The 13,319-nt window shown below is 33.2% G+C and overlaps 1 protein-coding gene across 1 annotated transcript; it reads left to right on the forward strand.

The window, feature by feature from the left end:
* Positions 1–7,223: 7,223 nt before the first annotated feature.
* On the forward strand, positions 7,224–12,888 carry LOC145572030 (histone acetyltransferase type B catalytic subunit-like). The gene is made up of 10 exons (XM_081631051.1): positions 7,224–7,383; positions 7,489–7,530; positions 10,281–10,390; positions 10,480–10,548; positions 10,666–10,704; positions 10,783–10,859; positions 10,987–11,071; positions 11,517–11,598; positions 11,697–11,854; positions 11,942–12,888. The coding sequence occupies exons 1-10, from the start codon at positions 7,305–7,307 to the stop codon at positions 12,590–12,592; spliced, it is 1,392 nt and encodes a 463-aa protein (XP_081487177.1). The 5' UTR covers positions 7,224–7,304; the 3' UTR covers positions 12,593–12,888.
* The last annotated feature ends 431 nt before the right edge of the window (positions 12,889–13,319 follow it).

The following is a 13,319-nucleotide window of genomic DNA, read 5'->3' on the forward strand; positions in this document are numbered from 1 at the left end:
TGTCAAATCTTCTTAAACAATCTTCTAATATACCAACAAAGATATTTTTTTCAATATTTAGTTAACATATATATATATATATGTATATATATATATATATATATATATATATATATATATATATATATATATATATATATATATATATGTATATATATTCCATATTATTAATTTAATATCTTTTATACCTTGAGTATAAGGTAATTCATTATTATTGCCCAAATTATGTGTCAATCAAATTTTGTCAACTAATTAAATTGGAGGGGGGGGGGGGGGGGAGTGTTGTATCAGTAACCTGAATGTCTTTGTTCTAAGGTATAACTTTGGTAAAAAAAAAATCATGTTATTTTACGCGTATTATAAATGTTATGATTCTCTCTAATTTATTTATTTATTGTAAATTATTTTAGCTAACTAAAATTTGTAATTAAGAGAGTATTGCATGGTACAAAGACTACCAACCTTAGTGTCTTTGTTAAATTAAGAACCGGTATAAAACTAAGTAATTTTGTTTATATTGAAAGAAACTATAACTCTCTCTTTTGTGTAAATTATTTTATAATTTTTGAACTTTTCAAAGATTGTAAAATTCATAGTAAAATTTTGTTAAATCCGTGCATTGCACGTGATCTAATCTAGTTTAACAATGATTTTGTCTAACATATATGTTAATTAATAATTTGTTGGGCCTCCCATTATCAACCCGCATTAGCATAACCCGCTATTGACCCTATAAAATGTGACTCTTTTTGATCCGACCTATCCAATAACCAGGTTTACATGACGTTAGTGCCGCGTGGGACATGAGTCGTAACTAGAGATGACAATGGATCGAATTCGGATCGGACAAAGTTTTTGTAACTTTTGTATCCACTTTTAATACGTAGTATATATTTATTGTCTTAAAAGTACCATTCCTTTCTTAATTTCCATTGCTATCGTATATAAAAGATTATACAAATATATACAAGACAATGGCAGAAAATTACATTTATTTGAAAAAATTTACACACATTACAATTACATTGATAGAGAGTGAGGGATACATCAAGTGGTTAGAGCTTTCCTCCCGATTTCAGGAGATCCTGGGATCGATTCTCACCCCTATCACGTGGCTCTCTAAACACCAAAATAAAAAAAAAAACATCGATAGAACACTACGAGTAGTATGTAACAAGAACGTTTTAATGTTTTATGCTATAAGATGTCAAATTTTTTTAACTGTACCTATATTAAACATTTAAACATGATTTCCAATTTACGTCCACACTCCACACAGTATACTGTTGTCTGTTAGCAATTATGACAAAGATTGAATTCTATTTACCGGTTTAGTTTAAAGCGGACCAAATTGCTAATTTGCTAGCTCATCACTTGGCAGTTTTATCCTAAATAAAACGAACAATAATAAAGGACTTGTTTGACATTGTTATTTTATAAAAAAAATCAAAAATCAAAAATAAAAAAAAAAAAAGTTTTTCCACTTTTCTGTCGTCAGTTTTCAAAATTATCGTTATTTTAATAAATTTGACTAATTTTTATTTTATTATATGACATATATCATATGAGTTTTGTATAAAAAAAAAAAAAAAAAGGGAAACCACAGTGATGTCAAACAGACCCTAAGTTAGTGGTTTTGTCCGAGATAAAACCAACAATTCAACCAAAAACGATCATTGTACTTTTTACTAAGCCGCTAATTGAATTAGCAGTTACCTTAATTAGAAACCGCTAAAGGCTTGTTTGGCATTGATTTTGGTTTTCTGTTTTTTTAGAAAACAAAAAACCAAAAACAGGAAACAAGAAAAAGGTGTTACCACTTTTCTGTTGTCAGTTTTCAAAATTATCATGTTTTTAATAAGTTTGAATAATTTTTGATTCATTTTATGACATGTATCATATGATTTTGAAAAACAAAAAACCAAAAAACTAAAAACCACAATAATGCCAAACGAAAATTAGTTATTTTGTGTTGATGAACTAAATATAATATGTTAATATATCTTAATATATCTGGATGATGTGGATAATAAATTTGAAAGGGGCATAATTATTGAAATTAGAGTGAGCAAGCATTAAAATCAAACATTTTAACCATAGTACTCCGTAGTCCGTAATAGACAATTTAAGGAAATCAAGTATGAATTGACAATGGATTCTCATTATCAGCACGTTTATGTGCTTATATATATAACAATTGGTCTAACCTTTAAAGGATACAATATAACTAATTCTAAGAACAAATTAAATGACTAATTAAGAAGAATCAAATTTGTAATATTTATCAACAGAAAGAAGTACATCCCAAGTGCAACTAAGTCCTTTAGGAATAGTAACAAGATCTCCTGCTCCAAATTCAACATAATCTTCTGTTGTTGACCCTTTTTTGTAAACTCTAACTTTGCCTTTCACCATATAACATGTCTCTTCTGCATCAAATTTCAGCTGATACTTCCCAGGTGAACATGCCCATCTTGTATAAACAATGAACAAAAATAATTAGATGTGCCGAAGTTAGGACAATTTTCTCTCGAGACTGAAACCTAACTTATGTAAATAAATAAAATAAGAAAATTTAATACATTAAAACAAAACAATATCTTAGTGCGTTTAGATGTGGTGACTAGTAACTACAAGCAGAATGACGTGTGATTTTGTCATAAATTTCCGAAAATATATACAAGTACAAAACTTATTAAAAAGAGATGAGGTCAAAGGATCAAAGAGACATAAACTTACTTGGGCCAAGATTTAATGCCTAGCTCAGATAATTTTGATTCAGAGGGATTTTTTTCAACAATAATTCCAAAGCTTTCTAGGGAATCATCTGATTTGGACTGATTAGATGCCATAATAAATCCAACTTAGATTAAAGTTTTGATTTTTGTTTGAGAAGAAAGCTTATTTGGTTGATAAGATGAAGAAGAAAGAAGAGGAGTGATGGTGTAAGTGGGTGTAAAAGAGGTGTAATAGTCACACCATTAATATATGCTTGACTTTGGTAGTAGTTACATCCTACTTTTGTCCTTTTTCACATGGAGGATTATTAATTTTTGACCATGAATAATAATTTGCACCTAGTTTTTGAACATTGATGAATGATATAGACACGTAAATGAAATTCTAGAATATATTATTGCCCATTTTATAAATATCTATGGCATTTATATTGGGTCAAATGTTGACTATTTAGTGTGTTGATAAATAAAAATAAAAATTATATAGAAAAAGGTTTATTATTTCATTGAATATCAAATCAAATCAGATATCACGTGATTCTGACTCATAATTAAGGATACGACATTATTTCACAATTACTATATATAATTAATGATAAAGCGTTATAATTTGTCCTTTGACCATTCTTATGGTTGTATTGATATCCTACCAAATTTACAAAGTGGAATAATTTTACATGATAAACAAATTTTAGGCTATGAATCCATTTACAAAAAAAATATATCTTTTTTTTTCTTTAGCTTTAAAGACATGAAGGAAAAGAATGTAAATGAGATTCAATCTTATGTCTTGAAGACCAACACTTTAAGCAATTAAGCTTGATGATATCCATATATGTCCTCAATTACAATTATGTAGGGCATTTATTCATGTAAAATTTGACTTTTACTACCATTAAAAAGCATAACTTTGAACCTTTTTTTTTTTTTTTTTTTTTTTTTTTTTTTGAGAATTCCACTTTGACTTTTTGCTACCTATTTAAAATTTTATTTTATTTTACTACTACCAAAAAAAAAAAAGATTTTGCTATCACTTAACGGTTTCAATTAAGGTTTCGTTAGTGAGTGGTCATCCATTAATTTTTTTACCTCGTTTTGCATGCCGAAAATATTCTGTTAAGGTTTTAGGGGTCATTTTAGCCTAAGTTTCCATATTGAGCTCGAAATTGGCAAAACGTAAGTGTCTCGTTTTGCGTATCAGAAAATATATCGATTTGCGTACAAATATTCTTTTTGCCGCGAGATTTGCTCAGGTAAGGTTTTATGAGTCATTTTAATTATTATGAGTCCAAATTAAGCTTGGAATTGACAAAAAAATAACGCAAATGTCTCATTTTGCGTGTTCATTTAGATCAATCCCGAAATTCAATAATGTTGATTTAAACACACATAATGAGGTATTTACATAGAATATTTTTATTTAAACACGCAAATGCCTCGTTGCTTTAATCAATTAAAGCTAGTACTGACATAGTTTTCAATTTTATTTCTCAAAATTAATATACATAGTATGCTCCTCAAAATGAAATGTTTGGGGCCTTCAAAATTCATTTTATGAGTTTCACGGTATGTCAATGGTCTCCTTCCCATAGAAGAGATCAATGGTACCAACCGTTAAGGGTACCGAATCATTTAAATGTGTGATTCAATTTGTATTGTTATGCCCTAACCACTTTATTTCCCTTCCCTATCTACTTTATGTTATTGAGTAGTGATACACCACTACCAAGTATGGGCCCGTTGGGCCCATAATGGGGGCCAAAAATGTAATTTCGCGTATTACTTACCCATGTTGTAAAAATGTAGTCTCTCTCCTCTCAATAATAGTATTCAACACTATAATAACAGTATATAAATCAAGAATAATAGTATACAAACCAATAATAACAATATAGAAATTGATAATAAGTGAGCACCGACAAACAATTACCATCGTCAATTTCGACCAAACTCGGACAATTTCCGGCATAGAACTCTCCATTTTTAATGGCTAGAGCCATAAGTTTGTGTCTCTCGTTTTTGGGTTATGTTTTTTAGGTGGTTTTCGGTGATTTTTAACGGAGGTAGTTGCGTATTTTTGGATTTCGACCAAGATAGTAGCTGGTGGGGTAGGTCTCTTGCTGTCGAAGGTGGAGGTGTGGTGGGTTGAGGTTTAGCCGGCAATGGGAGCTATCCATGGAGGTGGGGAAAGGGTTTAAGGGAGGAAGAAGATGAAGAGGAAATGAAAGAGAAAAAAAATTTATATTGTGGTATTGGGTAGAAGGACCCATACCTAGGAGTGGGCTAGAGTTCCTCTTATGTAATTGGCTATTGGCGGTGCCTTTTTCAGCTCGTGAATATTCATGCCAAAGTTTGTTTGTTCAACATCCTCTTATATAGGGCTGTCAAACGTGTCGTGTCGTGTCGGGTTCGTGTTCGTGTCGATGTTAAACAAGTTGAAAAACCCTTGGCCCAAACCTAACCCGTTTATTAAATGGGTTGAAAACCCTTGACCCAAACCTAACCCGCTTATTAAACGGGTTACATGGGTAATCTTTTACCCATATAGTGTGTAGTAAACTAATTAATATTCAATTCAAAAATAAAAAAGACAAATATCATTAATTCAATAAAGATACTACAAGAATTTAAAGTTAAAAGTCTTAGCAAAAGATACCACGAGGGTTTAAAGCTAGTAGTTTTACCAACACAACTATACATCATAATTGTCTCAAATTAACCGTCAAATTAAATTTTAATTTATAAAAGATAAAAATTATAATTTTTCCACCTGAAAATTACTAAAATGTATAAATAATGTCAAGGTTATTTACAAAATTACAAGTTTTGAATAAAAAAATTCAAGATTTTTTACTACTTAATTAATAGATTAAGCGTGTCGAGTTCGGGTTAACAGGTTGTCGTTCAACCCACTTATATAATCGGCTTATGCGTGTTGGTTTCGGGTTGAAAATTTCAACCCAAACCTAACCCGTTTAATTTCGTGTCGGGTTCGTGTCGACCCAATTATGGGTCAAGAATTCTTGACCTAAACCGGCTTATTTTGTGTCGGGTTCGTGTCGAGTTGTCGTGTCGTGTCAGGTTTTGACAGCTCTACTCTTATGCATTCTCCAAGTTCAATGGAAAGTAGGATTCAATAATAGAATGTTGTATTCTATGTCGTATGTTCAAAGGCAATTGGTAAATTTTTCAACCCGACAAGATCAAGCATGGAAGAAGTCCCTTAATTTAATATATTCTCGTTGTAACAAAGGAGCTAGTAAGGCTCGTAGTTTGTAATACGGTTATATTTATTAAAAAAAAAAGAAAGGAATTTAGAAGGAAAAAAAATGTATTTGAAGTGACCTGCAATGCACACACTTCATAAAGAAATTCGTAACACCATATAATTATAAGTAGGCAAATTTGTCAAAAAAACCTTTTAAAAGGGTCATTTTGCGAAAAAAAACCTTTTAAAACCTTTCTGATTAAAAAAAACCACCACATTCATTTTTTTTTTTTTTGCGAGAGGAAACCTATTCCCCTAATTAACCTCTAATTAACTTAATTAAACTCTAAATTCTTCTAATTAACCTCTAACCCACCAAATTACTAAATAATTAGATTTAATTAATATATATATATTAATTAAATCTAATTATTTAGTAATATATATATATATATATATATATATAAACCACCACCCCCTCCTCCCTTCTCCCTTCCTCCCTCCCCTTACTCCTCCTTCCTCCTCCCATGGAATCAACCCCTCCCCTACCGGACCCGCTGTCCGGATCCCCCCACCTCCAGAGACCTCCTCCACCACTAGACGACCCTCCCTTTCCCCCTAATCACATCCCAACAACCATCTCCTTGATTTTGAAAAAACCTAGAAAAATGATTTAGGGGTTTTTAATTTTGTGCATCTTTCTTGCAATTGATACTTGTTTTGGCTTTGTTTAATTATGTATGCATGTGATGCTAGGGTGATTTAATTTAGAAACAAATTGGAATTGATTTGGACTTAATTTGAGCATGTTCGAGTATATAAGATCCAAAAATTCGAAGGAGGTGGTGGTTGCCAGCGGGGATAAGGGTGAAAGGGATGGTCCACCGACAGTGGAGGTAGGTCGTCTGAGGTGGGGGGATTTGGGCGGCGGGTCCGGTGGGTGAGGGGGTTGCTTCAAAGGGAGGGGAAAAGGGAGGAAGAAGGGGAAAGGTGATTTGTTGGTGGGTTTTTTTTTTTAATTTTTTTTATGTTAAATTAAATATAATTATTAAGTAATTGGGTGTGTTAGTGGTAATTAAGTTAATTAGAGGATAATTGAGAAAATAGGTTTTCTCTGGCAAAAAACAAAAATGAACGTGGTGATTTTTTTTAACCAAAAATCTTTTAAAAGGTTTTTCCTTTTTTTGCCAAATGGTGCTTTTAAAATGTTTTATTTTTATTTATTTATTTATTTTTTATTACAAATTTGCCTTATAAGTAAGCTGATCCCAGTGTCTGCTCTATAATTTCCCGCCTACCTTAAGATTATCACTTCCATTTTTCCCGCTATTCCCCCAAAAACCTCAGAAACCCTAAAAATGGGGCAAAAACACCAACAATCCACCGATTCAACTTCCGATTCCAAGAAGAAACGCCGAGTTGCAATCGCTCCAATCGGTAAGCTTAATCGCAGTTCTGTCTCCTTAATTTCCCCTCTTTTATCCGATACCATTTTTTGTAATTTTCACTAATTTTTTCTCTATTTTTTTTTTTAAATTCAAGATACTGGCGTTGAAGGAAATGAGTGCATTCAAATCTTCATGGGTATTTTTTTTTTTGTCTCCTTTTTGATAAATTTAGCTCCTTTTTTAATTTTTTTGAACTGGGTTTTCAGTCACTTTTATGAAATAAATTGTGTGAGGAGTTGAGTGGAAATGTAATACGGCTGCTACAGTGGCTTGAAATCGAGCTTTTTTGACGATATTCTAAGGAATTAGTTGTGTTATTTACCTAGTTAGGGCTTGGAATTGTGTTTTTGCTTATGAGAAATTTAGGCTTTGGAGGTTTTTTTAGGGTTTTAGAGAACAGTGTCTGTTAGTTACGGGTAATCTTCCTGATATCTTTACGCCATTGTGATGTGTTAGTCACTTTTGAGGAGTGTTGGAGTAAAATGAGAAGTTATCGTCTATTTTGTGGGCGTACCCCTTAGGTTGGAACTTTTGACTGAGAAAGACCCTAGAGGGTTGGATATGCACTCTGATCTTCTTTGTTGAGCTTTCGTATCAACAGTTGATGATAAGAGAGACTCTATAATGCGTGCTCTACAATTGCCTATTATTTTGGACTAGTGAGTGGATCTAAGCCTCGTGGTTATAGCCTCCAAAAACTTGAACTATTTACTTTGCTTTTAGGCTAGGTATTTTAAATCTCCGTCTCCGTATATGTACTTGGTTTCAAATTGAGATAAGTCTTAGTTAAAACACTTAATGAGTCTGAGGACACAATTTTTACCAATAGTGGGAGTGAAATCAGCACTTTTATGGCCTATAGCTATCGTACCAAAATAATTGTAGTGACAATTGCATGATCATGCTACTAATAAGAACTTATTTAAATAACTCAAAAAGATATTTCAGCCTCGAGAAACCAAAAGCACATTTGATTGTGTAGGTTGCTACCAAAATGACATGAGGCTAAAAAAAAAAAAAAAAAGAATGCCAACTCTATTTAGAAGAATGTTGAGTGTTTTTAGATGTGAATTAGCTTGTATTGTATGGTTATCTCTGTTTTTTTTTATTTTTTTCTTCTTTGTATTTGTATGGGCTGAAATGTTGTCTGGAGAATGCGTATTTTAAAACTTCCTGAATGGATTTTGGCTCATATGCATACTTAATAAAGAAGTCAAAAAGTTGACCAAATCTTTCTTTCTAAATTTTACAAACTATTCTGTCACTCTGTGTATTGATGATATGAACAGATTGATTGTGTCTTCTTGTTCCATTACGCCCTTTGCTCTAGATTCCCTATTTTTGCTCTCAAGATTACAAAATTTTAAAACATGGGTGCTGGTTTCCTATGCCTTTCACCTAGATGGGTAAAATGGTAAATTGTAATTGTCTTCCTCCTTTTTTGAGTAGGGAACATCCACATATCTTAAATCTAACTAGATCCAAACTCCTTTAGTAAGAAGAGCTTGCCATATCTCTTTATTTATGCTGATTAACTTATTTAAAAATTAGATTTGGAAGGCATGACTTTTAGAAGATGCTACTTTTGATTTATAGTGATTTTCCTCTTCTCTTGTATATGCCCTTAATCTATTGAAGTTTTTATCTGCAAATCAAATACATTGGAATCAATCTGTAAACTGCTATCACCCTGATGAAAAGGGTTTGGAAAAGGAGTTCATCCTTCTTCCTTTCCCCTTCTACTTAGGCTCTCTGTGCCTCTTTTGTCCTTTTAAACAAGTGATTTTTTCACCTACTGTTTGCTAGTATGCTTTAATAACTGTTGTATAATTGGTTGACCTTTCTTATGCTTCTTCATTTAGGTGCCAATCTCTCTTATGCCCTTTAGTTAGCTTCACATACTATGTCTTCCTAAGTGAATTAGATTCTTTTGATACTTTTGTCTGACATATAGGCATATAACACAACTAGAAGGTGTAATGTAGTCAACTTGAGGCCTCATTTTCTGGTTTTGCAGAAAGGGTCACATGTAATATAGTCGTAGAGTGTGTAAAGAGGAGTGTAGAAAGAATGATTGGAAGACTTTTGTTAATGATATTCACTGGAGTTTTGTACAGAGTTTTACTTGGTCTCTTTCTTTCTGTAAGAAAGAAGAATCTATTGATAAATTTCAGAAGCACTTTAGCTTATTTTTTATTAGGAAGAATGCCTTAGTTACATTACATGTTTAACCCTAAATTTAAAACCAGATTCACTGGATATGTATGTACTGACTATTATCTTCTAAAGATTGGAGATTTGGAGCATGATAGGTCATTATTCAAAAAGCAAATCATATACCCTTTATATTTTTGACTATAGCTGTATCTTAGTTTTGATTAGGAAATGGAAGCAATTAGAGAACAAACTTCTGGAATGTTAGGCCAGAAATAAGTCTGCAAATGAGGAATCCTCAGACGTAAAAATTGCCAAGTACTTCAATTGTCTAACTTAAAAAATATTGTCAACAACCGTCTTTGCCTGCAGTTTCTTTGGAAAACTTTGATGAAATCACAGCTGCGATTACTTACATTTATTGTATCTTCATTATCACTCACTGAAAGAATGAGATTTTTAAAAACTAATGAGAAGCTGGGTTACTGTAATTTAACAAAGCTTTGGAACTTTTCATCATATTTATGATAACATCTTTAACTGAATATTTTGATGTACTGTGTTGGACTATAAAAAGTTTAAAACACCAATTAGTTATTAATGGTGAGATTGGTGACATTTTTAGAATTTGAGACTTTTTATTATGAATACATACACTCTCTTATTCAGGATTTGTGAGTCTATGACATGCTTTGATTGAACTGGCTGTTTCCTTTGTTTTGTGAAATCTAGTTGGCAGCAAAGATGAGGCAGAAGCTGGGACTGGCTATCAGATTGATCCGCTTGATCTGAATCACTTTTTTGATGATGATGGGAAAATTTATGGTTACCAAGGTTTAAAGGTGAGAACTTTTAACCTTCACTTGGTTTAGCATTATTTGCAATGTTTTGCATTTTTTCTGATAAATTTTTGTACAACCTTTTATTGTAGATTACAATTTGGGTTAGCAGTGTGTCATTTCATGTGTATACTGATATCACTTTTGAGAGCTCATCTGATGTAAGTCCTGTAAAATCTTTTTAGTTAAACTAGGCTTTGAAATTCTTGTTGTAGCACATTTGAAATTTTATACTCTCTTATGTATCTTGGTTTGCTGTTGCTTTGCTTTGCTCATAGAGAGGGAAAGGCATCACAGACCTAAAAGCTGCTCTTCAGGTATTATTCACTGTATTTGTTGAGAAGCAATGGCACTTGTGTAACTATTTGGTTTAATAAGTTGATTCTTTTTCACAGGATATGTTTGCTGAAAATATTGTTGAGAAAAAGGATGACTTTTTTCAAACTTTCACAACAGAAAAGCATTACATCAGGTATCTATTAAGCAGCACTATTCATTTGCGTTGAATTATGGAAATCTTCTCCAAGACTGTTTTCTATTATTTGATTGGCAAATACAGTTCTATAATGGTCTATCATCTCATGTTGTTATGATCTCAGTTCAGTTGTCTCCAAGGGAGAAGTACTGGTTCAAAATACCGCTGATGGCAATGGTCATTCCCATGCAGATACTACTGATACACAGGTCCTTGTTCAAATTTCCCTATGTTTGCATAAAGGATTGGTTTGGTACACTTTTTGCATTTAGCGACTTTTAGCAGAATGTTTTGAACATATAACCATAAATAAGGACTAGAGTAGTCTCAATGCTGTTCACAATGTATGTGACTAATAAATGGTAAAAGCACAGGGGAGTTGGTAATGTGTACCGAGTTTTCAAACCAGGCCTTGGTAGGCAGGACTTGATTTGTACAATGTAACTAGGGTAATTAATGTTAGTATCTTCTTAAAGTTTTTTGGTTTTTTCGTGTAGCTCTCAGTCAATCCCATGTTTTTTTTAACACCTTTTGGATTCCCCCACTTGTCTCCAGTCAGATCCTATGTCTCATTGTAGTTGACGTGCATTTCCTTTATGCTGCCCTAACAGCCTTCTCAATGTTATATTAATATAATAATTTACCTTCTCTTAGGTTATTCGCTTTGTCATGGGTGACATGTCTGCTGGGCTTCTTTATAGCCGATTAGTGCCTCTTGTTCTTCTACTTGTCGATGGTAATTTCATATTTCGTCTTGTTCTGCTGTCTTTGTGAATTTTATTGATTCGATTTCTTATGTTGGAGTATAATCTGTTATGTTTGTATGGGCAACAGGTAGCAATCCTATTGATGTTACGGATTCTTGTTGGGAGATGTATGTCATTGTTCAGAAGATAGCTGACCCAGAGGGAGACCAGAGTAGATTGCTTGGTTTTGCAGCTGCTTATCGTTTTTACCATTACCCTGATACTTTACGGCTTCGACTTAGTCAGGTTTCCCTTTAATTTTGTACATCATTGACTGGCTAGACTAACTCAAATCTGCCAATACTGACTCAACATGTTATATTATTATCCCAGATACTTGTATTGCCTCCTTATCAACAGAAAGGGTATGGACGTCGCCTCTTGGAGATACTCAACAATGCTGCTATGTCTGAGGGTGTCTATGACTTGACAGTTGAAGAACCAGTGGATTCCTTACAACGTATTCGGTACTACATCGATGTACCACGCCTGCTCACTTGCAGTGCTGTGCAGTCTGCAGTTGATACTGCTGCTACACATCTTAAAGAAGCCAATTTGTCAAAGAGAACGCAGTCTTCTCAGCTCTTTCCACCATTAACAGCTGTTAATGAAGTGAGGAAGAGCTTAAAAATCAATAAGAAGCAATTTTTGAAATGCTGGGAGATTCTTCTGTATATTGCCCTTAATCCAGTTGACAAATACATGGAGAACTACAGGATCTTCGTCACAGATCAAGTGAAAGCTAGTGTGATTGGTAAGGATACAGGGACTAAAGGGAAGCAGGTAATCGATACCCCAAATGACTTTGGAGAAGATGCATTTGTTATGTACAAGCCTCAAGATTGTGAAGATGGTCATGTTGACGTTGATGTCCTTGATGAGGATCAAAAGAAACAGCAAGAGCAGCAGCTGCTTCAAATAGTTGATGAGAGGGTAAAAGAGATCCAATTGGTTGCTCAAAAGGTATCAACTCCTCAAGCATGAAGGTCTTATGTTCCTAGGTACTAAGTGAGTTTAAGGTGTTTGCTTTCCTCTGATTTAGCGAGACTGTGGCAGAGACATTTCTTCTTTTGTTCTCTCCTTTTAGTCAGCTGTATGATTGTACTAGATAGTCATTTTCAGTGATGTAGGATAATCTAGTTGTTTTACTTGTTTATACTAACATGAGAAGGGAGCATTTGTTTTCCTGCTGAGTCCATTGAGGGAAATCCTGACTTCTAGTGCATGAAAATTACATTTGAAGTTGAGTATTTTAGAAATTGAGTAAATTTTTGAGCTCACACTTTGTTCACTTCATTTAACTGGTTCAAATGTTATGCTCTATACACTTTGAGGGGGTTATTTGCCCATCAGTGAGATAAGTTTTGGGAAGTAGCATACATTTTGCAGCCCTTGTTATTATTACAGGTAGACCAACTCGTGTAGTAGTTAAGATAATTTTAAATATGATGGTAAGTCAATAGTCCAATTTGATACAGGGATGCAAAATAATGCAGTGTTTGTAGAAGGCATTGGTACATTACTCGCTAGATGTCAGCAAGAGTTTCCAGACGGATTCAAGCCACGGCAGAAAACTAACTAACTCAATTAACCGGAGTAGTAATAAATTGAGGGATTTATACCATCAAGTAAAAATTTGCTCCATAGATCATATAAGATGCTAAGTCTCATCCACAGGAAAGTGGTGCAATTACTTTTACCAATTCAGAAG

Source organism: Chenopodium album, chromosome 12 (genome assembly GCF_948465745.1).
Source record: "Chenopodium album chromosome 12, dcCheAlbu1.1, whole genome shotgun sequence".
Classification (NCBI taxonomy): domain Eukaryota; kingdom Viridiplantae; phylum Streptophyta; class Magnoliopsida; order Caryophyllales; family Amaranthaceae; genus Chenopodium; species Chenopodium album.

Bases quoted from the DNA above. Each gene is read 5' to 3' on its own strand.
- LOC145572030 (XM_081631051.1), top strand. From the start codon at position 7,305: ATGGGGCAAAAACACCAACAATCCACCGATTCAACTTCCGATTCCAAG. The intron at 10,549-10,665 runs GTAAGTCCTGTA...CTTTGCTCATAG, and splicing joins CTTTTGAGAGCTCATCTGAT to AGAGGGAAAGGCATCACAGA. The intron at 10,705-10,782 runs GTATTATTCACT...TCTTTTTCACAG, and splicing joins ACCTAAAAGCTGCTCTTCAG to GATATGTTTGCTGAAAATAT.